The sequence below is a fragment of the Macrobrachium nipponense genome, chromosome 2 (genome assembly GCF_015104395.2).
Source record: "Macrobrachium nipponense isolate FS-2020 chromosome 2, ASM1510439v2, whole genome shotgun sequence".
Classification (NCBI taxonomy): domain Eukaryota; kingdom Metazoa; phylum Arthropoda; class Malacostraca; order Decapoda; family Palaemonidae; genus Macrobrachium; species Macrobrachium nipponense.
The window spans coordinates 77,737,650-77,762,649 of record NC_087201.1 but is presented as its reverse complement, the minus strand read 5'-3'; the positions used below and the strand labels follow the sequence as shown (position 1 = coordinate 77,762,649).

The following is a 25,000-nucleotide window of genomic DNA, read 5'->3' as shown; positions in this document are numbered from 1 at the left end:
TCGAAATATTGTGCTAGAGACTTCCAATTAGTTGCAAAATTAAGTTAAATGATTGAATATTACTAAAATATTAGAGTTTTAGCTTACAATTGCGTTTTTCGACCATTTCGATAGAGTCAAAGTTGACCGAAGGTTGAAATTTTTGGCACTTATCGTTATTTATATGAAAATATCTCAAAACTGATAAAAGCTACAATCATGAGTATTTTTTTATTGTATTTTTCATAAAAATGCGCACATTTTCATATATAATACTTCATTGTAACGGCTAATTAAAATGGTACAAAAATTATGTCAAAGTGACGAAATAATTTCCGAGATGTGTCACAGATACTTTTAGTGCGGCAAGAAAGAAATTCGCGCTTGCGCGCTGCGTAACGATTGTAAAACAAAAACAACACTTTGATCCGTGAACTCCCAGCATCCCCCCCCAAGGAAAAGGCGCGTGATTCAAGAGTTTTCGGCTGGTAGGCCTAAAAGTATTTTTCCGCGAATTTTTTAAAAAAAACTTTTGTATGTCGTCGTAAATACGTCCAGTCGGCGTTTAAGTAATAACTAAAAGTTAAACAAATTATCAAAGAGTAACAACACATAAGTGACAAATGAAATTAATCACTCAAGGGGAATTGTAAATCAATGGCACTCAAATGAAACAAATTACGACAAAATTAAAAGATTCAGGGCAATCGCCCTTTCTAAATCCACACACACATCACTACACAACACTAGATAACAGCTCACCTCAAAAGTTGAGCCAAGAAGCTGTTCGTTCCGTCCTGCATTCGGGTTTTGTTGGGGAAAAGAGACAAGTTATTCAATTACCACGAATGTAGAACTGACGTACAAGGTTTTCATGAACATAAAAAAACTCTACAATAATTATCAAGTTCGTTGTCAAAAATAAATTCCAAATATAATAGTGTGCAACTTCAACATATTTATTAAATGTAGTGAATTAATTGGTGGTGTGTGTCAATACAATTTTGGGCGATATCACGCCCATACAGTGTACTACGCACATACGCATACACACCCACAGAGGGGCACGCAAAGGAGCGACCAGAGGGCCGAACTACTACCCCTCTTTCCCCTCCGATCTCTTGACCTCTCCTAATGGCTTCTCTGGCGAGAGGCACAAACAAGACCCAGTGACACCAACTCTTACTATACGTAATATGCGCAATACATTCACCAAGAACAATTTCACATATATAAAGACAAATGAATTATCATAACTAAAATATGTAACCTATACTTCGTTACTAAAACGCCTACTGACGTTTATGTCAAAAGACTTCGTCTTTGTGTAAAACCATCCTTTGCGGTGCTAACCGCACCACAGATACTACGTACTAGAACATATCAAAATCAGATAAAATAATGTTAATAAGATGTCATTCTTGAATTGATGTGGTTCTTTCACCCTTATTATGTCATGCAATGTAGACGTACATATCTTTACAAAATATATGGGCATGCGAATATATTTGGTTTTCACATGAATACAAATACAGTAACATAGTTCCTGTCTGTCGATTACCTGACAGACGGCAATACGCAGTGAAAATCAATCAATAATTTCTTATGAGACAGACACTAATACTATAATAAAAGACAAATAGCATGGAAACAAGTGAATGCACAAAACATTAGAAAATAAAATCGTTGTGAGAGGAATTCCTCACAGACTATTCGGTGAATAAAATTAAACTGATATTGAGTCAAAAGACGAATATCAGTTTACTTTTCGTTCGCTATGATTTAAAATTAATAATTTCAACTCTGCTTTATACCAAAGGAGATGCGATCTTTTGCACCGGATTCATAACACAGTTATGTTCATATGCGAGCTAAAAATACCAAGGTTAGACCTTGAAAAATTACAATCCTGTTACAGTGCAACAAACTATAATACCCCCTACTTCAGCAGTGTACGAATATGACGTTATAATGTACACAGTAACAGAAATTTATGAAGTGAGAACCATAACCGAAGTATAAATTCTTGTTGTAGTGTAAGTGTTCTGTTTAAAAACACCTGTCATCGATTCCCTTCATCGGTTATAGGAGAAAAGTATAGGATATAAGAACTTTCTTTTTATTTGAAATATAACAGGTCTTTGTATTAATCATCTATAATATACTTTAGTGGGACAAGAAAAGGGAATTTATAAAGGGTTTATAAAAAAAGAAATGAATCCATATCACACACTAGTATCCGAAACACGCGATCTAGGGAGTCTGTTTGTAAACAAAAGCCCCCATATCACCCCTTCCCCCCAATGGCCTTAAAACTTCCTAAGTTAACCAACCACGTTTCTCTTAATGAAACAGTCAAACAGAAGCTCGGTCATGGTCGTCAACAAGTGTTTGTGTCTTTTGACGGGGCTGTGTATTTCCGTGCTCTCATTTCAGTAGTTTGGACAGGCTGTAGCATTACTGAAGTAAGTGCGCTTACAGTAAACAGTACTAGGATTAAGGTACCTACCTATTAGCTAACTTGAGACGAAGGTGCTGCTAGGTAGCTAGTTTAGCTAGCCTGTAACCTATTAGCCTAGTCCGTCTATTATTTCAGCCCCCAAGTGTTACCTATTAGGTAGTCGCTTTCTCTACAGTTACATATAGCTAGTACCTATACATTTCTCAGAAGCTAGAATAAGTTAGGTATTTGAGGTAAAAGTTTACTTTAAACCTACTACCTACCTATTTGTATACTTTGGATTCATCTACTAGAGCTATATTTTCGTAATCTTTAATGTGGTACTTTTGAAAGTTTCTGATGTTCTTTTCTTTAGAAAATGACCTAACTAACCATAACTAACCTAACCTAAGGGATGAGGTCTTTACCTTAGTGCATGTTAGTAATTACTTAGTTTGAAAACTATCTACCTATAGGGTAACCAACCGCAGACAATCCATCGTCATCGCGTGGGCCAGGCCTTATTCACTCGATATATACTAACTGGTAAAACAAGAAACAATTACATCTTTAAGCATACCATTCAAAAGGTTGAAGTTTCATCAACATGATGTGATATATGAAAGCCCCATACGAACTAAAATAAGCATGTACTTAATGCTCATTGTAAATAGTTTTCAAGGCAGTTTTTGAAATCCAATATGGCGGCAATCGTGTGACTGTCCGTTCTAAACCATAGACAATCCACCATCTTTCCTAACCTTCCCAGCACTCATTTGAACAATGTTAGCTTATATAGCCTATGTATGTTTATTGATCTTCTTACTCAAGATTGCAGTTTTAATCACACAATAAAACAACATTTTTTGTTGCCTATATTAGTGAAAGTATGAAACTTTTATTCCCAAGGTCATGGTTTGAACTGAAATTCATTTTTACCATTGTAATCAGTGGTTTTTATCCTTACTGCCATCACAACTGAAACTCCACATGTGCTTATTTGATTTTAATTATACACATTTTGGTCTTAATTCCCTCCAAATTGCACTTGAACCATGTTGCTGTTCGTGGTTCCTAAGCACTCACTCCACAAACAACGGTTACGGGCAGCAGACAAACTACAACTGTTATGAGGTGCAAGCTTATTCCCTTTTAATTGTTTACTTTACTCATTATTTAGTTTGACTTTACTTTGTTACTTCTAAAATGTTTATTTAATTCATGTCTATATCCTTTTTTTGCAACCAAATCACCCCGAAAAATTTACAAATATTTCTGATGTACTTACGAGCAGATGACACGACGAAAAATGACTCATCGTTGCCAATCTAGTGGAGCTTCACACACACGCCGATGCATTTACAAACTGTTTCCATGAATTCTAGTTTGTCATAGTAATGCAGTAATGATAAAATTGCTGTAATATTTATATGTACTACAAATAGATACGCTAATTTTCACTTATTTCCCGGTTTTGTGTAAGTCTTATACTACATTGATAAACAATTGAAGAGCGCAAAACGCCGCAAAGAATTCCGTAGTTCCCTTGGATAAGTAGTGGTTGGAAGTCGTGTTTACGATTGTTGTGATGAAAGTGTCCCAGCGTCTATGGGTACAAGTGGTGTGTGGAGTTTAACACAGGAAATGGGAAGTTTGTTGACACAAGCAACTCCCCAAACATCGAGATGACGTCAATCTTCTCTAACATTTTTAATTGTAAGTAAAAAAATTTTGAAAGCGGTCATGGGGTAGTGCACTGCGTTGGCCAACAACTTTTCATTACATCTGTTAAATCTTAAAATATAGCCTTAATTTTCTAACTTTGGAGAAAAAAATACTTACTTGGAAAGGAGAGTAGAGGTCTTGAGCTCCAACTATCACCACCAACTCATGACTGTTGACCATCTCCGGTGTTAGTACGTGTTAAAGTACTTTTTCGGAGGGATGCCAAAAACGCGGTGGTCGGTGAGTTGGCCAGTCCAGTCAGTTGTTTACCCTACCTACTAAACTTAACCAATTCTAAATAGCATTAAGAACTAGGTTACCTATGAGTGGGATTAATGTCCTTGTTTTCCACTCTTTGTGTTTTCCCACACTAAAACCCTCTTCCCTTTGTGGTGCCCCAAATTGTTGGCTGGTGGGATTGGCTGTCTCTATTAGCCTAGGTATGGGAAGCAACCGAGTGGACTACCAGGGCCAGTCTTCCCCGCTCGTTGACCCACCTTCCAGAAAACTTTATTTAACACGTCCTGACACCGGAAATGGACACTGGTCATGACTCATCGGTTGTGGAAGCAACACCTCGAGACCTCTACTTTCCTCTTGAAATAAGATTTTTCTTCCAAAGTACAAAGTAATGTCATAAATACCAAGGTTAGACACGTCTTCTTAGCTTGTTTGGATTCTTACAAATGGCCCATAGGCTGAGCCTCTTCCTGAAAGGGTTCTTGCTCTAAAGCAGTTAGTGTTCAATTCTATAAAACATTGATGCCTGCACGTAGGGGCAATGGGGCCACTTGCTTCCACCCTCTGAAAATTAATATATATAGGGTAAACAACCGCAGTCGATCCATTGTTATCGTGTGGCTCGCCCTTATTCACTCAATATTTAATTAGTGAAACAAGAATACAATTACATTTTTAAGCATACCATTCAAAAGATTGAAGTTTTGTCAACATAATGTGATATGTGAAAGCGACATACGAACTAAAATAAGCATGTGAGCTCTTCGTAAAATATGTTTTTGTACATGAACTTTCCTGTCAGACATATACTTAGCTTACGTCTCTGACGTCACGACAGAATTCAAAACTCGCGGCTAACGCGACAGGTAGGTCAGGTGATCTACCTTACCCGCCGCTGGGAGGCGGGTGTGGAAGAACCATCATACCTTTCTTGCCAGATTTTTTCTGTCGTCGGTGTCGACCACACCCGTTGTCGGTAACCATCTTGACAGGTGGATTCTTTTTCTCGTTTTCGCCCTGGTTTATTGTTCTACGGACTTTTGGTGAAGTACCCGATCTTTTGGCCTGGCTTTCGCGATTTGTGGAACAGTTATTGGACTTTTGCTTTGGATTTTTCTTGGATTCATGATGTCTGATGTTGATACTAAGAAAAACTGCTATGTTTAGAGTTTTGTTGTATGACTGATTGTAAGGTGAGGCTACCGAAAGCTTCGGTAGACCCTCACACGGTATGTTTGAAGTGTAGAGGGAATGAATGCACCTTTAATAACCCCTTGTTAATGAATGTGAAAAGCTGAATGAGGATGAATGGAAGTCTTTGTCTTCCTACTTGATGAAGCTTGAAAAAGGATAAAGTTAGGGAAAGCTTCTTCCAGGAGCAGTAGTAGATCTCGTATTAGCAGTTGATGTAGATAATCCTATTTTAGAAGTAGCTCCTTTGCAGTTTTCAGCTCCTGCTCCCCTGCACCGAAGCCGAAGATACGCCTTCGGAAGTGGCTTCAATGAAGCCACCATTCGCAGTATGGAGGGAGGAAAATCAAGCAAACTAGAAGGTAAGAGTGATTCCAATAGTGATTGTGCAGTGAACCCAGTGCAGTGGAGGGTGCGTCTGATCGCGCCCTAATGCTTCCAGGCCTAGACCTCTTCCAGACTCCCATCCCAGTGGAGGAGGAAAGTCGAAAGCAGCAGGAAGGTTATGGGAGCATCCCAACGGTCAGGCGTCCCCTCGGTAGTTCCTGTTGATCAATCCAGGCAGGTACCTTGATCACTCCAAGAGAGAAATTTTGCGCCATTTTGTGCAGGTCTCTCGTCGTCGCCTTCGCCTTCTCCTAAAAGAGGATGGAGCTCTTCGGAAGCCTCGCGCCCTTCGAAGAGAGCCTGGAATGCTCCTGCGCCCGCCCTTTCCAGCCCTGAAGTTTTTTTCGGAAGAGCCTGAGGTGGAAGAGAAGAAGCGAAAGAGATCTCAGGAGTATCGTTCACTTAGCGGAGATCGAGCATCGTTCTCCTGTTCACGAGTTGGTGAGTTCTCCTGCAAGGGTGTTGGCTAACCTTCAGGCGCAGATTTCGGCTCTGTGGCTCTCCTTTACGGGTCTTCTCGGTCGCAGGAAGGACGTCTCGCTTCCTGTAAAGAAGTCCAAGCTCCCTCGTCCTGACTCTCGCTTTTCGACGGAAGAGGCGCGCTCAACTGGTTCGTTCGGATTCTCGCAGGAGGCTCTCTGCTTCGGACAAGATCAAATCTGCGTATAAGCGACATTCGCTGACAGACAAGTTTCTCCTTCAGACAAGGAGCAAACTGCGCGTAGAGATCCTCACCACCTACAGACGCTCTTCTCGAGACAGGATCGCTCCCCTTGACGGGCGCCAAGAGCCTAGTAGGCACTACTCACCCTCGTAGCCGCTCCTCGTCTCGCCTCCACTCTCCGGCTGACAAGCTCCCTAAATCGGACAGGCGCTTTTCGCTGGACAGGCGTCAAGAGCTTGTTAGGCGCGTTTCGCCTGGCAGGCGCTCTTCTCCTGACTTTTACTCGCCTCGAGTCAGGCGCCGAGAGCCTAGCAGGCGCTTCTCCCCTGGTAGGCGCTCACCTAGTAGGCGCTCGTCGCCAGAGATTCTCTCGCCTCGGTTTCAGGCGCCAAGAGCCTGGTAGGCGCTTTCGTATGACAGGCGCAGTTCGCCTGGTAGCCGCTCTCCTTTGGATAGGCGCCAGAGCCTGATAGAATTTCTTTTCTTCTTCATACAGGCGCTCTGCACTGACTGCCGCCTGACTCCTATTAGGCTTCAAGGATCTGGGAAACGCACTCCTCCAGACAAGAAGGATGTTGCAAGTAGACACTTGCCTGAAGCATTGTCTCCAAGACGTATACGTCTATCTGCCTCTAGAGACTCCTTTAAGAATAGTCGCGCCTCTAAGGATCAGGAAGGCTCTTCGGCTCAGGAGGAACAGGACCCCTCAGAAGAAGAAGGAACAAAAGACGCCTCAGTTTCCTCCTATAAGAAACTTACAGAGTTACTCCTGCCAAGAGTTTGGAGATATTCTTTCTCCTGTGGCTCCCCTTCTCCTCTTTCGTTATACTCCACTTCGAAGACGTCGAAGGTTTCGTCTTGTGTTAGATGAACCTACTGTTTCCATGAAGAAGGCGCTGAGAGGTTTTGGAGAATGGCTCCTTTCGAAGTTGGAAGAGAAAGGGAAGACGGTTTTTTCTTTCCCTCCGTCTAAACTGACCGGCAGATTGGGATTCTGGTACGAATCGGGAGAACCTTTAGGCCTCGCTCTCCCTTCGTCTGCGGACTCGGACTTCTCTTCATTAGTGGATGCTGCTCGTCGTTCCGCCCTCTTGTCCGCCAAGACTACGTGGGGAATGAACGAACTTGACCACTTACTGAAGGGAATGTTCCGAGTCCTGGAAGTTTTCAACTTCCTTGATTGGTCTTTAGGTGTGCTGGCTAATAAGACCAAGACCCCAGATGCTCTGTCTCCTGAAGATCTTAACTGTGTACTCACTGCATGGATAAAGCAGTGAGAGACGGATCGAGTGAAGTCTCCTCACTGTTTGGAGCTGGAGTGCTTAAGAAAAGGTCGGTCTACTGTTCGTTTCTCACGAAGGCAGTGTCTCATGCACAAAGGGCATCGCTCTGTATGCTCAACTCTCTCCTCTTCTGTTCCCCAAGAAAATTATCCAAGATGTATCGAGTGCCCTTTCAGCTAAGGCTACTCAGGACATGTTAGCCCAGGCGGCCAGGAAACTCGCTCTGTCTTCCAACCCAAGACCAAGAAAGAGACTCCTCTGAGACAGGAGCCCTTTCGAGGAGGACCCGCTGTCAGAGGTTCTGCAACCAGAGGGACTAGATCTTTTTAAGAGAGGTAAAAACCTTCTCGAAGTCAGTCAGAGGGAAGAAATAGCGGTCAAGGACTCCAGACATCAGTGGGTGCCAGACTACTGAAATTTGCCGACGTCTGGGACCCACAAAGGGCGGACAATTGGTCCCTATCGATTGTCAGAAAAGGATACCTCATTCCCTTCTCGTCAAGACCACCATTGACGACAACTCCGAGGGAGTTGGTAGCCAAGTACAAGGACCCCATCATGAATCAAAACCCTTTCTCTAGCAGTAGATCTCATGCTAGAGAAGGAGGCTATAGAACTAGTGAAAGATCCCCGCTCTGCGGGCTTTTACAACAGACTGTTCCTAGTTCCGAAGAACTCAGGAGGATGGAGACCGGTGTTGGATGTAAGCGCCCTGAACGTCTTTGTGGAAAAGAGGAAGTTTCGCCATGGAGACACTTCATCAGTGTTAGCGCTCTTCGTCCAGGGACTGGTGGTGTCTATAGACCTTCAGGACGCTACTTTCATGTGCCGATCCATCCTTCTTCACGGAAGTATCTACGATTCATGATGGGAGGAAACATCTTCCAATTCAAGGCCTTGTGCTTCGGCCTATCAACTGCACCCCAAGTTTCACGGGGTTGGGGTTAATGCAAGAACGTGCGCAGTGGCTACATTTGGAGGGAGTGAGGGTGTCGCTTTATCTCGACGACTGGCTAATCAGAGCAGAGTCTCAAGAAAGATGTCTGGAGGACCTTCAAAAGACCCTTACATTGGCAAGTTCGCTGGGACTTCTGGTGAACTTCCAGAAGTCTCAATTAATCCCCAGTCAAGAGAGGATCTATCTGGGGATTCGGATAGCTTCTCTGGCTTTTCGGCTTTTCCGTCGCCAGAGAGGATAGCTCGTTGCTACGAGAAAATAACGACCTTCCTAGAGAAAGATGCATGCACAACGAGGGAGTGGATGAGTCTGCTGGGGACACTCTCCTCGCTGGAGCAATTCGTTTCTCTAGGAAGGTTGCATCTCAGGCCTCTACAGTTCTTCCTATACCAGAACTGGAGGCGTCTCTCCCTAGATCTGGAGTCTCTTCAAGATCTCAAGAGGAATCAAGAGAGACCTTCGGTGGTGGAACGACCCACTTCGATTTGTGGAAGGAATGTCTCTCTACATGCCGAACCCCAGCCATGTGTTTTGTTTTCCGACGCATCGGAGGCAGGTTGGGGAGCGACACCGGGACAAGAGAAGTGTCAGGCACCTGGAAGGGGGATCAGGTGTCTGCACATCAACAAGAAAGAGTTGATGGCAGTCTGGATGGCATTGAAAGCCTTCGAACCCCACGTCGGAATGCAGTAGTGCAGGTCAATTCGGACAACACAACAGCCTTGGCGTACATCAAGAAACAGGGGGGGACGCACTCCTTCTCCCTGTACGAAACAGCAAGGGATCTTCTGCTGTGGTCTCAAACGAGGAAAATCAGTCTTCTCACCAGATTCGTACAGGGAGAAAGGAACGTCAGGGCCACCGATCTCCTGAGCAGGAAGAATCACTCCTGCCTTCCTAGTGGACCCACTCCACTCAGAAGTATGCCAAGACCTGTGGAGAAGATGGGGCAGACCTCACATCGATCTCTTTGCAACAGCAAAGAACGCAAGAATCGAACTTTATTGCTCCCGATCTCAGACCCAGGAGCAGTTTCAGTGGAGTGCGTTTCTCCTAAGATTGGAACAGGGTTAGAAGGGTCTACGCCTTTTCCCCCTTCAAAAGTACTAGGACAAACCCTCAAGAAATTTGTCTATCTCGGAGAGGACAAGAATGACGCTAGTAGCTCCGTTTCTGGCCCGCCCAAGATTGGTTCACAGAGGTACTGGAATGGTTGGTGGACTTTCCAAGAGCACTTCCACAAAGACAAGATTTGCTCAAACAACCCCACTTCGACAGGTATCACAGAAACCTCCCCGCTCTCAATCTGACTGGCTTTCGACTGTCAAAAGTCTTGTCAGAGCGAAGGGGTTTTCGACAAAAGCTGCTAAGGCTATCGCCTCAGCTAGAAGACCTTCGACCCTTAAAGTCTACCAGTCGAAGTGGGACGTCTTTCGCCGTTGGTGCAGGAACAAGAAGTTTTCCTCTTCCAGTACCTCTGTGACTCAGATAGCAGATTTCCTAGTTTTCCTCAGAGAAAAATGCGGTTTGGCAGTATCTACTATCAAAGGATACCGTAGCATGGCTGGCTGCGGTGTTCAGACATAGGAATTTAGATCTTTCGAATGACAAAGATCTTCATGACCTATTAAGATCTTTTGAATCTTCCAAGAAAACTTCGAACGAAGTTCCAAGTTGGAATCTGGATGTGGTTCTTCGCTTCCTGAGGTCCGCTAGGTTTGAACCACCACATTTAGCCTCCTTCAAAGATCTCATGAGGAAAGCTCTCTTTCATCTGGCTTTAGCATCTGCTAAAAGGGTTAGTGAGATTCATGCCCTAGAAGGAAGGGTAGGTTTCAAAGGAGATTCCGTGGTTTGTTTCCTTCCTTCCTTCATTTTTTAGCAAAAAATGAGAACCCTCAAATCCTTGGCCAAGGAGCTTTGAGGTTCGTGGTTTGTCTGCCCTAGTAGGGGAGGAACCTGAAAGAACGCTTTGCCCTGTTAGGAGTTTAAAATACTACCTTCAGAAGAAGAAAACCCTTAAGGGCATTGAGGACAGACTATGTGCTCTGTAAAGGACCCAGCAGACCATTGTCGAAAAATGCGCTGTCTTTCTCATTAGAAGTGTGTGAAAGAAGCACATAGATCTTGTGATGAAGAACATTTCAAGCTCTTAAAAGTCAAGGCTCATGAAGTGAGAGCAATAGCAACTTCCGGTTGGCCTTTAAGAAGAATATGTCTCTTCAGAATCTGATGAAAACTACATTCTGGAGATGTAATTCAGTATTCGCCAACCACTACCTAAAAGACGTCAGTATTACGTATGACGAGTGCTTCGCGTTAAGGCCACGTACGTATCGGCGGATTCGGGTTTCTGGGGCAGGGAGCTCGAACATATCCTTTAGTAGTTTTTTCCCCTTGTTTTTTTTTTTTGGTAATTGAGTTCATATGGTTGTATGAAAAAATGATGCAGGTAGGCATCTTTTTTCGTTTCGTAATGCTAATAACCATTGGTTAGGTGATCGGATTTGGTTTGAAGCTCCCTGCGTTGGTAGTGGACAGGTTCTGTCATAGAAGAGGGCGAACCCCCATTGACATGATCCGACTTGGATTCTACTAAGTAAGCGGATATCAAGTCCCATTAGTAGACCCAAAGAGTCTTTTCAGCTGTAGGTCACGCCCTCGCTGTAGCTCTTATGGCTATGCAGACTAATAGACAGTATCTATGAAGTCTTCAGCCTAAACAGGTAAGAACCAAGGTTATGTTTATCCTACAACAGTGTGTTTACCTTTTCTTTGTTATTTTCTGTCTTGTACCCCTCCACCAAGGGTGTCAATCAGCTAAGTATATGTCTGACAGGAAAGTTCATTGTACAAAAATGCTATTGTTATTTTTTACAATAAAGTTTTGTACATACTTACCTGGCAGACATATACGATTGATGGCCCGCCCCCAGCCTCCCCTGTCAGGCAGACAGGTATAAGAGAGAAAAAAATCTGGCAAGCAAAGGTATGATGGTTCTTACACCCGCCTCCCAGCGGCGGGTAAGGTAGATCACCTGACCTACCTGTCGCGTTAGCCGCGAGTTTTGAATTCTGTCGTGACGTCAGAGACGTAAGCTAAGTATATGTCTGCCAGGTAAGTATGTACAAAACTTTATTGTAAAATAACAATATCATTTTCAAGGCAGTTTGAAATCCAATATGGCGGCAACACCTTGACTTGCCATTCGTAACCACAGACAGTCCACCATCTTTCCCAGCACTCATTTTGAACAATGTTTAGCGTATATATGTAACGTTTATTGATCTTACACAGGATTGCACTTGTAATCAGCACAATAAAACAACATTTTTTTTGCCTATATTAGTGAAAGAATGAAACTTTTTATTGTCCCGGGTTCATGGTTTGAACTGAAATTCATCTTTACCTTGTAATCGGTGGTTTTATCCTCATGCCATCACAACTGAAACTCCACAGTGCTTATTTGACTGTAATTATACACATTTTGTCTTAATTCATCCAAATTGCACTTGAACCATGCTGCAGTTCCTGGTTCCTAAGCACTCACTCCACAAACACAGTTATGGGCAGCACACGAGTACACGGTATATGAGGTCAAAAGCTTTATTCCCTTAATTGTTTACTTTACTCATTATTTAGTTTAACTTTACTTTACTTTGTTACTTCAAAATGTTTATTTAATTCATGTTGTTATCCCCTTTTTGCAACAAATTAACCCCGAAAAATTACAAATATTTCTGAAGTCCTTACAAGCAGACGGTTAAAATGACTCCTTGTTGCCAATCCAGTGGAGCTCACACATATTGCCGATGCATTTACAAACTGTTTCCATGAAAAAAAAAAATTTTCTAGTTGTCATAGTAATGCAGTAATGATAAAATTGCTGTAATATGTATATATACTACAAATAGATACGCTAATTTCTCATATTTCCCAAGTATGGTGTAAGTTTTATACCCAGTTTGGAGGGTAAACACATACCAATTGGCAACCACTGATAAAACAATTGAAGGAGCGCCAAAGAACGCCGGTAGGTACATGTTCACAAGCAAAACTGTTGATATTTGAGTCAGGAATCTAGTTACTTTTTCAACAACGATATTTTCATATTAATAATCATGAATGTAAAAATATTTATGCAATTCATGACCTTATACTGCCGTTTAACTATTTATTTAAATAATTATCTAGTGCATGCTATTTCTTCTTCTACTAAAAATCGTCGTTCCCTTGAATAAGTAGTGGTTGGAAGTCGGTATTTATGATTGTTGTGATGAAAGTGCCCCAGCGTCTATGGGTACAAGTGGTGTGCTATTCAGGAGTTTCAAAAACGTCAAAATCCCTACTTGAGTAGTAGGAATTATCGATTTGTCTACATGAATGGAACGTAGTGTCGCGCGGAGGTTACATTCTCGTAAGAGCTCAGTTAGAACCCACAAGGAAGCACGTTCGCAGCTCAAGAGTGAGCCAATGAGAGCGCACGTCAACTAAGCAGGTAGTCAGTTCTAAGCCAATCAGCATTTTTTCCCATAAGGCGCCCGTAAGTGTCGGCCAATCACCGCACAGTTTACAATCTAGATTATGACAATTAGTCCCCCACCCTCCCCACCTTCCCTTATTTTCAAGTTCTTTAGCGGTTGTACAGTAGTTTCATGGTGAGTACAGATTAAAATATTTGCTTTTCTTTTCTTAGAGAAGTAGTAGTGAGTGCAGTAAGTTATTATTTTCCTATAGTTTTTTTGTGTTTGATTATTATTATGATATTGGTGATGATTATTTTAATGGCTAAACATTATGATGATAGAATGTTATCATGGTCAACATCATTATTACTAATATTTTCTGTATTATCATTATTATTTGCTTTTACATATCATTAATAATATTATTATCAATTCTCCTATTGTTATTATTATTACTTATTATAATATTATTATTATTATCATCATCATCATCATCATCAGTATAACATCCACGATTGTTATACCACGAAAGTATTTTCATGGTGAGTACACATTTTATTATCATTATTATTATTATCGATATTATTAACCAATATTACTGTATTGACCATTTTTATTGATATTTTTATATTTTTATTGTAGTGTCTTACCGAACAATTATAGAGCCGTGATTTCCACGAGCGGCAGGAGACTAAATTCAAATTTAGCGCGTCGGCGTCGCCAACACGGGTGGTGATGACGTCATCTCCCTCCACTCGCGGAGAAAACCAGGTACAACTGCCCAGGTGAATCCAATTCTTTTCCTGCCGGCGTCCGGTGAACATCGGTGGTCGGTGCGGTTGGATGACTTTGCTTCTCGTTTTTTTTTCTTGTGGAATTGATCTTCGGAATTGGTGAAGTTACTCTTTTTTGGCGTTGTTTTTGTTATTTTGCTTTTTTATTTAGCGTTGCCATGTCGGATTCTAGTCCGTCGGGAGTTAGGTTTTGCATCTCAGGATGTAAAAAACTATATTATCCAAGTTAGAAATATGATTCTCACACTAAATGTGTTAAGTGTAGGGGACAGGTTTGGTTGTTCAGCAGATCGAACATGTAACGAGTGTAGTGATTGGACTGATTCTCAATGGAAGTTTTTTAGTTCATACTCGGAGAAATTAGCTAAAGACAGAATTAGAAAAGCAGCGCTTAGGGAAAGTAGACTTAGCTCCGCTTCGTCTTTTGCGATGCTTCTGTTCCTTCTGTTTCTCCTCAAATTGTTATGTCTCCTTTAACTACACCTCCTATTCCTCCTACTAATCCCGCTTCTCCGGCTTCCCGTGTAGTTTCTTCCGACACCATTGCCAGTCTGGAATCGAGGTTAGATCAGAAATTTTCGGTACTAGCGAATACGGTTTTGCAACTTGGTAATTCAGTTAAGACGTTTTTGGAGAAAGCGGCTTCAGGTAAGAGTGTATGTTGAGGGTGCGTCTGTCTGTCCTGACACGTCTCCTAGACAAAGGTCACTGTCCAGCTACCCCGCACCGGGGAGAGACATACCGGAAGTCCAAGGGAGTCGATCGGGATTTGCCCACAGACAGGCGCCTCTATTGTTGAGCCTGTTGCGCCTCACAGGGCTCGGTTAAGCGTTAGAAAGGTGTGGCGGTCAGACGCCTTTCGAATGATTCAAGCGATTCGTCTCCGGTCGCGCGGCGCTCTTGGCGAGATTCGCCCAGTTTCGCGCGCTCTTAAAGAGGCGTTCAGGTGCCGATTCTTCGCCTCCTCCAGTCAAGCGGTATAAGGAGCCTGAGAGTAGGGTTGCGCCGCGGCCATTAGCGGCTCGTTCGTCGCCTCAATCTGTGCCTTTTTCGGCTCCATCTACTAGTAGAGATTGTGGTTTTAGCGCTGTAGCTAGCAGTTCTAAGGGTGTTTCTTTAGGCGCTTTTTCGTCTGTTAACGCCTGATGCGCCTGTTTCGCCTCGAATTTCGGCGGACTCCGAGCGAGGCGCAAGTAGTTTTTCCGCCTCCTGCTGAACATTTAGGCTCTTCCAAGCCTACGTTAACTGTTTTTGATTCGTCTCTGGCGCCTTTGCGCAAGCAGTTAGAGATGTTAACCAACTGGATGAATGAGTCCAAGGGTGGTTCGAAACCTTCGATCCGGTTGTAGTTTCCGTCGTACTTTCTTCGGCGGTATCGGAGAATGAAGAAGAAGTAGAGGAGGAGGATTCACATCACCTCTCGTTATTCACGTCTCCTTAGATTTCTTCTGGTATCTTATCCAGATTATTTTGAGAAAGCGCCCCGCGCTCCCCAACTTCGATTTTTTTGATGAGGAGGAAAACTTCAGACCCTCTCCTCCCAAAACTTGTTCTATCTAAAGCGGTTAGACATTCGTTGAAAGAGACGAGAAATGGATGTCTATGAAAAGAAGACTTAGGGAAGGCTCTCTTTTTGCTTACCCTCCCTCTAAGTTGCTTTCGTAAGAGGTATAGGTTTTATGTAACTGGGGAAGCTCCTTCTCTGGGAGTTTCTGCCTCCTCCCAGGGAGACTTCTCCAGTTTAATCGACTCCTCTAGAAGATCTGCTTTCGCCGCAGCGAAAGTTTTCTTTACAGCGCCTGAGTTGGACCACGTTGTAAGAATCAATTTAAACTTTTGGAAGTCTTTAGCTTCCTTGATTGGACTATTGGCGCTTTAGCGGCCAAGATCGAAGACTGTCCTTCTCTTTTTCTCAGGAGTTAGCGGAGGATTGGATTGGTGTTCTGTCCTGTGCGGACAAATCCATTAGGGATGGATGTGATGAGTTAGCTTCGCTCATCGCCTTTGGTACCCTTAAGAAAAGGCAACTTTTGGTGCTCCTTTGCTTCTAAAAGGGTTACGTCCCAACAGAAGTCTGCTCTCTTGTTTGCTCCTTTTGTGAAAGATAACCTCTTTCCAGACGATGTAGTGTTGTCAATTTCGTCTGCGCTAGATAAGAAATCTACTTCGGATTTACTGGCACAGTCTACTAAGAGACCTAAAGCTCCTGTGGAGACTGTTCCTTCGGTTTCTCCTCTGACCCAAGCTCCTTTTCGAGGGATAGAAGAAAAACAAGCGCTTCTTTCGGCCGAAGTCGAATTTGCGACCTCAGTCTAAGGCCTCGGCCAAGGTTAACAAACCAAATTCCAAATGAAAGCTCGGTTCTTCATGCACCAGTGGGAGCCAGGCTGGCGCTGTTTTGGGAGGAATGGGAAAACAGAGGAGCAGAAGCCTGGGTAGTGCAAGTACTCAAGTTCGGCTATCGTATTCCGTCTCGTTGTTTCACCTCCCTCGCTCTCACCTGTGCCAATTCCATTCCAGGCATACTCTCCGGGCTCAGACAAATTTCTGGCGCTAGCCGCAGAAGTAAGCGCTTGTTCTCAAAGAAGCGATAGAACAGATAGAAGGGGATTTTCCTCCAGGCTTTTACAATCGCCTTTTTGTAGTTCCCAAGTCATCAGGGGCTGGAGGCCGGTTTTGGATGTGAGCGCCCTGAACTTGCATGTCCAGAAAACAAAATTTCATATGGAGACCACTCGGTCGGTTCTGGAGTCCATCAGACAGGGGGATTGGATGGTCTCTCTGGACATGCAAGACGCTTATTTTCACATTCCGATACATCGCGAATCTCGGAAGTACCTGAGGTTCATGTTCGAAGGCAAGGTGTTTCAGTTTCGGGTCGCTTTGCTTCGGACTAGCGACCGCTCCTCAAGTTTTCACCAGGGTTCTATCCCCGATAGGAAGCTGGCTGCACATATTAGGAGTAAGAATCTCCCTCTATCTGGACGATTGGCTTCTCCGGTCGGAATCAGAGAGTCGGTGCATGAAGGACCTGGAAAACAACTCTGGATCTTGCCCAGAAAAGTTTAGGAATCTGGTCAACAAACAGAAGTCCAGTTGGTTCCATCTCAGAGCATCCTTTATTTGGGGATGATTCTGAATGCTCAAGTTTTTTCGGGCTTTTCTGTCCCCGAAGAGGTTCAAGGCTGTCTGGAGACAGTTCAGGAGTTCTTGGACAAAAAGGTAAGTTTCTGCCAATCAGTGGATGGGAGGCTCCTGGCAAATTGACGTCAGTGGAGAAATTTGTGAAGTTGGGAAGACTGCACATGAGACCTCTGCAGTTTTTCCTGAGAGCCTCTTGGTGCATGAAGACACAACCAGACTCGATTACCTTTCCTGTCACAGATCAAATAAAAGAGGACCAAAGGTGGTGGCTCTCTCGAGCAAGGTTGGAAGAAGGGTTAGATTTACGACCCATCCTCCCGAACCTACAGTTCTTTTCCGACGCATCGAACACAGGTTTGGGAGCCCTACTGGAAATCAATGGACTTCAGGAGCTTGGTCGGAGAAGGAGAAGAACCGTTCCACATAAATGTAAAGGAACTGTTAGCAATTTTCTTGGGGCTCAGACAGTTTCGGAGCTTAGTAGAAGGTCGAGTAGTGGCAGTGCATTCCGACAACTCCACGGCTCTCTCGTACGTGCGGAAACAGGGGGGAATCAGTCTTTCTCTCTGTACGAAGTAGCCAAGGATCTCCTCCTGTGGTCAACGAAGCGAGGTTCAGCTAGTCCCGAGATTTGTTCCGGTAAAGATGAACGTCCTGGCGGGACGAGTTAAGTCGTCAACAGCAAAGTGTTACCTCTGGAGTGGACTTTGGACAACAAGATTTTGTCAGAAACTTTGGCGCCTTTGGGGACGACCGTCAATAGACCTGTTCGCGACATCAAGGAACAACCGTCTTCCTCTCTTTTTGTTCGCCAGTCCCAGATCCTCTAGCTTGGTCGGTGGACGCAATGCTGTTGGATTGGTCGGGTCTGGAAGCTTATGCATTCCCTCCGTTTCGGTCTAATAAGAGAGGTGCTGAACAAGTTCATGTCGCACAGCAATGTAACGCTAACGTTAATCGCTCCCTTTTGGCCCAGGAAAGAGTGGTTCCCGGACCTTCTCCAGTTGTTAGTAGACTTCCCCAGACTTCTTCCTCCAGAGAAGTGGCTTCTCAAACAACCTCACTTCAAGAGGTTCCACCAAACTTGTCCGCTCTAGCTCTGACAGGGTTCAGACTGTCCGGGAATCTTGTCAGAGCGAAAGGATTTTCAAGAAGAGCTGCAGAAGCTATCGCTCGTTGTAGGAGAGAGTCTTCTAACAAACTCTATCAAGGGAAGTGGAGAATCTTCAGAGAGTGGTGTAGAAGTGCTAAAGTCTCTACTTCTGCGACCTCTTTAACAGAAATAGCAGATTTTCTTCTATTTCTTAGGAAACTCTAAGAAACTGGCTCCTTCGTTACGATCAGAGGATATAGAGCCATGCTCTCTTCGGTTTTTCGACATCGAGGTTTGGATATTTCCTCCAATTCAGATCTGTCGGACCTCATTAGGTCTTTCGAAACCACTAAGCTCCCGCAAGATACAGGGTGGCTTGGAACTTAGATGTTCGGTTGCTTAAGTTTCCTCACATGGGGCCAACCGTTTGAGCCTTTGAAGTCGGCTTCACTCAGGAACTTGACTAAGAAGGCACTCTTCTTATTGCACTAGCTTCTGCTAAGCGTGTCAGCGAATTGCACGCTATAGACAAAAGAGTCGGTTTCTCTCAAGGCAATGCTGTATTTTCGGTATCTTTGACCTTTCTAGCCAAAAATGAGAATCCTTCTAATCCTTGGCCGAGGAGTTTTGTGGTAAGGAACTTATCTGATTTGGTTGGACATGAGGAGGAGGAAAGGCTCTTATGTCCAGTCAGGGCTATTAAGCAGTATCTGTTTCCACTAAGGGTATTAGAGGACAATCTTCTAAGCTCTGGACCTCGGTTCAAAATCCCTCTCGTCCTCTTTCTAAGAATGCTATATCGTTCTTTATTAGAGAGCTTATCAGGGAAGCTCACTCGCAGTCCGAGAACGACAATCTTTCCGTTCTGAGAGTTAAAGCTCACGAGGTTAGAGCAGTGGCGACTTCTTTAGCATTCAGAAAGAATTTATCTTTAGCTTCGATTCTTCAGAGCACGTTCTGGAGATCGAATTCGGTTTTTGCGAGTCATTATCTCAAAGAGATAGAAACGGTTTTCGAGAAATTTGTAAAACGTTAGGTCCGGTGGCGGTTTCTGGCATGGTGTTGGGAGAAACGGCACAGGGAGGGTCGTCACCTCTATGCTAACTTTTCACCTTGAATAGGTTGTCGAGTTCAAGTAAGCTGGGGGTACTGAGTACCTGGGATACTCACCAGTCTGTTAGGTCAGATTTTACAATGGTTGGGTGGTATATATGTTTTTAAATCTGTGTTGGTGACAAATGTTTTGTATGATTGAATTTCTGGTCTTAGCCCAGGGCAAGGGCAATCTTTGTTGTTACTATCCTCCGTCAGTCAGCTTGACTCGCTTGAACTACGGAAGGATTCCACTCCTGTAGAGGCTAACTTTGGTCAAATTCCAATTCCTCTACAATAGTAAGAAGAGCACCGACCAGAGGCAGTAACAGTCTGCTGTAGCTCTCTTACAAGGTAAGGTACAACAGACACCTTGAGTGTTTACTGGTATTGCAATAAATGTAACCATTTAAAAAATACTGGTGGGGTCCACTGAATCCCACCTCCCATAAATGTGTAATCAGCTCTATAATTGTTCGGTAAGACACTACAATAAAAATGAAATTTTCATTATTTAAAAATGAAGTTTTTTATTGTATACTTACCGAACAATTATGATTATACCCACCCTCCCTCCCCCTTAGGTGGACGGACGGGCAGAAAGAATTGGATTCACCTGGGCAGTTGTACCTGGTTCTCCCGCGAGTGGAGGGAGATGACGTCATCACCACCAGTGTTGGCGACGCCACGACGCGCTAAATTTGAATTTAGTATCCTGCCGCTCGTGGAAATCACGGCTCTATAATTGTTCGGTAAGTATACAATAAAACTTCATTTTAATAATGAAAATTTCATTTTTTAATAATATTATTATTATTATTATTATTATTATTATTATTATTATTAGTTATTATTATTACTACATCTATTGCTGTTATAACATGAATATAATAACACTTTATTATCTGTTACACATATAATTATGGTTTAAGTGCTGGTTATGAATAAAAATATACACAAATGTTAGGGGTTGGGCATACATTTTGAATGCTAGCGCACAAGCGCACCCCACAATTTCAAACATCTAACTCACCTGGTAGTTATATATATGCTTACGTCCCTGACCTCACGGCAGAATTTCAAAACTCGCGGCAATCGCCGATTGGGTAGTCAGGTGCACCACCTGTGCGCCCTCTACCAGGTACGTAGCACCATACCAAACTATTCCTCAGATCTTCCCTGCCGCCGCTACGGTGACATCGTTGGAACTCGCTCGTTATAGCCCGTGTCTTTTGCAGTATTATTTGGTGAAGTACACTTGGCTTTGGCTTTCTTTCGCTTGATTGGATTTTGATTTCGTTTCGATATTGTTGGTTTGACCTTTGCTTGTTTTTGATCTCTCTTTTTGATTTCTCATCATGTCTGATTCTGCTTCAAGTTTGAGAATGTGTGTGAAAGGTTGCAAGACTAGACTTGCTAAATCGTCTTTAGATCCTCATTCTATTTGTAGTAAATGCAGAGGAAAAGTTTTGTGAGATAGGTGATAGATGTGATGAATGTGTAGGCTTGCCTGAGACTGAATGGATTGAATATTACCGCGATGTGCGTAAATTAGAGAAGGATAGGATAAGGAGAGCGAAGAAGACCTTGTCTCGCTCCTCCATAGACAGTCAAGGAATAGATAGTTCTCTATCCCTCGATAATCCTATTGATCCTCCTCCTGTTGTATCATTACCAAATCCAGTTTCCAGAAAACAGGTAAAAAGTCCATCATTACAGGACATGATGACGGCCATTCAAGCCCTTGGTCAACGGGTAGAATCCCTGGCACAAGACAGGGATAAATTATGTCTAATATGAGAGTATTATTAAAGTGAATAGTGAAATTAGTGCAAGTGCAGTGGAGGGTGCGGCCGCTCGGACTTGTCGTGCTCCTAGTCCTAGACCTCTTCCAAGCTCACCAACCCCTGTGAGAAGGAAAGTCGACCGACGAAGGGAGGCGAGAGGTTTTAGCTCCCGAGCGGTCGTCCCCTCGAGCGTACCTGTAGACGATCCCCAGGACGCTCACCCTCGCTATAGAAAAGGCGAGGTTAAAGTGTTTTCTTCGTCTTCTGACGACGCAGTACCCAGACGGGGCTGGCGTCAGACTTCTAAATCCAGACCCATTAAAAGGAAATCCCAGGACGCCGAGCGTCTTGATACTGGACGCCAGGACGATATACGTCAAGAGCGTCCAGGATGTAGTCATTGGAGCAGCCCCGAGCGCTTCCTCAGGTTCCGATATTTGACTCTCCTACCAAATTAAGACGAAGACGTCGCACAGGCGACCATCGTCTTTGGTAGGAGGCAAGGAAATATTGGAAACGGGGAAACCTTCGGTGCAAACTGCAACTCCGGATCGTTTCTCTTTCGATTCCGATGCTTGCTCTCCTGCCAAATCAAGACGCATGATGTCGCACAAGCGGTCCGTCGTCTTTGGCAGGAAGTAAGGAAGGATCGGACGAAGGGAGACTTTCGGTGCGTGCTACAACTCCTGTTCGCTTCTCTTTCGTCTCCGATGTTTGCTCTCCTACCAATATGAGACGTAAGATACCGCACAGGCGGCCGTCGTCTTTGATAGGAGTAAAGGAAGCATCGGACGATTGGATGCCTTCATGCATGCTCCTGCTCCTCCTTCGGATTGGCGTTCTTCAGGCCTTTCATCTCAAGACGAACAGAATGAAGAGAGAGAGATTGACTTTGCAACTTCTCTAGTCTGTTCCCAGCAGCAAGAAGCTCCACAGTTTTTTCCGTACTGCAAGATTTTAAGCAGAAACTCTCCTCTCTTATGCAGTCATATCAACCTGCTACTCTTACTGTTAAAGCGCCAGGACGAAAAACGTTTTAAAGCAAGACGCCAGGATGAAAAAAACATCTTGAAGCAAGACAGCAGGACGATAAGCGTCTTGAAGCAAGACGCCAGGACGAAAGAAGTCTTGAAGGAAGACACCAGGACGAAAAAAAACGTCTTGAAGCAAGACGCCAGGACGAAAAACGTCTTGAAGCAAGACGCAAGGACGAAAACGTCTTGAAGCAAGACGCCAGGACGAAAAACGTCTTGAAGCAAGACGAGCCAGACGAAAATCGTCATGAGACAGGACGCCAGGACACCAGGCATCAAGGTACTGGACGACAAGACTCCAGGCATCAAGAAACTGGACAGCAGGATGCAAAAACGCAACATGACATCGCTACATCAGTTGTGTCTCAATCAGAAGAAAGAATGAAGACATCCCCCATTCTCCTTTGATCAGATGCAAGTCGTTTCCGAGGAAGAATATCAAACAGATCTACAACCTTCAGCAGATCTTAAAAGGCTTATGAAAGTTTTTGCGGAACTTTTTCCAGAAAGTTTTGTGCCAGCTGCCCCTCGTTCTCCACCTTCAGAGTTCACTTTAGGGAAGGCTTCTAAAGAATCCGACTTTACGAAGATGGTATTATCGCGCATCGTCGAAAAGAGCCTTGAAATTATGAAGGAATGGATGGACTCTAAGAAACAGACCAGGGAAAAAACAGCTTTCTCATTTCCTCCGGCCAGATTAGCTTCCAGATCCAGCATCTGGTACGACACTGAGAAGTCCTAGGTTTGGGAGTTCCAGCTTCTTCCCATGGGGACTTCTCTAGTCTTGTGGACTCTTCTCGTCGGACGGCCATGGGGAAGACGAAAGTGTTTTGGTCTTCCTCCTGAAATGGACCACCTCCTCAAAGGGATTTTTAGAGCCTTCGAAGTCTTTAACTTCCTAGACTGGACTCTGGGTTCGTTGGGAAAGAAAATTGAAAACTTGAAGTCTACCAAAACGGAAGAACTCGTTCACCTTATGTCATGCATTGACAAAGCGCTTCGAGACGGGTTGAACGAGCTAGCAGCCCTTTTCTCAGCTGGAATCTTGAAGAAAAAGGGCCCAATTTTGTTCTTTTCTTTCGAGTGGAGTAAACGCTCACTCAGAGAAGGGAAATGCTTTTCGCTCCCCTTTTCGACTCATCTTTTTCCGCATAGTTTGGTAAAAGAAGTTATCCTCAGCTCTGACTCAAAAAGCGACACAAGATCTGATGACTAAAGCAGCAAGGAGAGTTGTTCCGTCAAGTTTTGCAGGACAGAAACTTAAAGAAACCACTCCTCTACCACGTATTTCTCGGCCCTTTCGAGGTAGATCCCTCAGGAGAGGGAATGCAAGACCTATTACAAAAACTCCAAGAAAAGAGGCTTCAGAGGAGGAAGTAATAAAGTCTGACAAAGTTCTTCTTCAGACAGTGGTAGGAGCCAGACTCAAAAATTTCTGGCAAACATGGGAGAAAAAGGGAGCAGATCCTTGGGTCTATTCAGCTTCTCAAAGAAGGCTTACAAGATCCCACTTTTCTGGAAAAAACCCCCCTTAGCAGAAAGACCGATCGATCTGTCAGCCAAGTACAGAGAGGAGTCCAAGACTAGCGATACAACAAGAGGTTTCTATGCTAATTCAGAAGGAAGCAATAGAAAGAGTTCAGAACCTGGAATCTCCGGGGTTTTACAATCGATTATTCCTGGTCCCCAAGAACTCGGGCGGATGGAGACCGATTTGGGACGTGAGTTCCCTGAATTTTTTCGTGAAGAAAAAACAAAATTCACTATGGAGACAACGAAATCAGTTCTTGCTGCAGTCAGACGAGACGACTGGATGGTTTCGTTGGATCTCCAGGATGCTTATTTTCACGTCCCGATCCACCCAAACTCCAAAGTACCTAAGATTTGTTTACAAGACAGAAACATTTCAATTCCGAGCTCTTTGTTTCGGTCTAAATACCGCACCTCAAATTTTCACAAACTTATGAGCAACGTAGCAGCAATGCTACACAAGAACGCATCAGAGCCTCATTGTATCTGGACGATTGGCTCCTCAGAGCCCATTCCTACGCCAACTGTCTGGAGAATCTTCAGAAAACAATTCGATTATCAGAAGACCTAGGCCTTCTGATAAACCACCAGAAATCCAACTGATCCCATCCCAGGAAATCTTGTACTTGGGGATGAGGATTCAGAGTCAGGTTTTTCGGGCTTTTCCGTCCACATTGAGAACGGAACAAGCTTTAGAGAAAATAAGAAACTTCCTAAAGAAACAGAAGTGCTCTGCGAGGGAGTGGATGAGTCTGCTGGGGACCTTTTCCTCGCTAGAACACGTTTGTCTCCTTGGAAGACTGAACCTACGCCCTCTGCAGTTTCATCTAAATCAGCATTGGGACAAGAAGAAGACACTAGAGTCAATGTGTATTCCTGTTTCGAACGACATGAAACACTATCTACAGTGGTGGAACGATCCCGTCAAGCTCCAGGAAGGCCTCTCCTAGAGCAGAGGAACCCAGACCTAGTGTTGTTTTCCGACGCCTCGGACTCGGGCCTGGGGAGCAACACTGGGGAAGTTAGAAGTCTCGGGCTTCTGGAACAAGGAGCAAGTAAAGTTCCACATCAATCTGAAAGAATTGACTGCAGTTTTCCTAGCTCTCAAGGAATTAGAGAGCGTAGTCCGGAACAAGGTGGTACAGGTCAACTCCGACAACACAACGGCATTGGCCTACATCAGCAAGAGAAC

The 25,000-nt window shown here is 43.9% G+C and overlaps 1 protein-coding gene across 6 annotated transcripts in view; it reads left to right on the top strand.

Annotated features, from left to right (window-relative positions):
• LOC135220686 (vesicle-associated membrane protein 7-like) overlaps positions 1–25,000 on the top strand; it is a 158,837-nt gene that overhangs the window by 16,975 nt on the left and 116,862 nt on the right. The window contains exons 1-2 of one of the 6 annotated variants that reach the window (XM_064258065.1): positions 2,335–2,444; positions 13,836–13,876. The exons of 2 other annotated variants lie outside the window; for them this stretch is intronic. Coding sequence is in view for 1 of the 4 variants with exons in the window: in XM_064258067.1 (XP_064114137.1) it covers positions 2,283–2,444 (162 nt within the window). In the remaining 3 variants the exon portion in view is untranslated. Of the gene's footprint in view, positions 1–2,253; positions 2,445–13,835; positions 13,877–25,000 lie in introns of those variants that run through there. 3 more of the 6 variants (XM_064258066.1, XM_064258067.1, XM_064258063.1) reach the window with 3 other exon arrangements.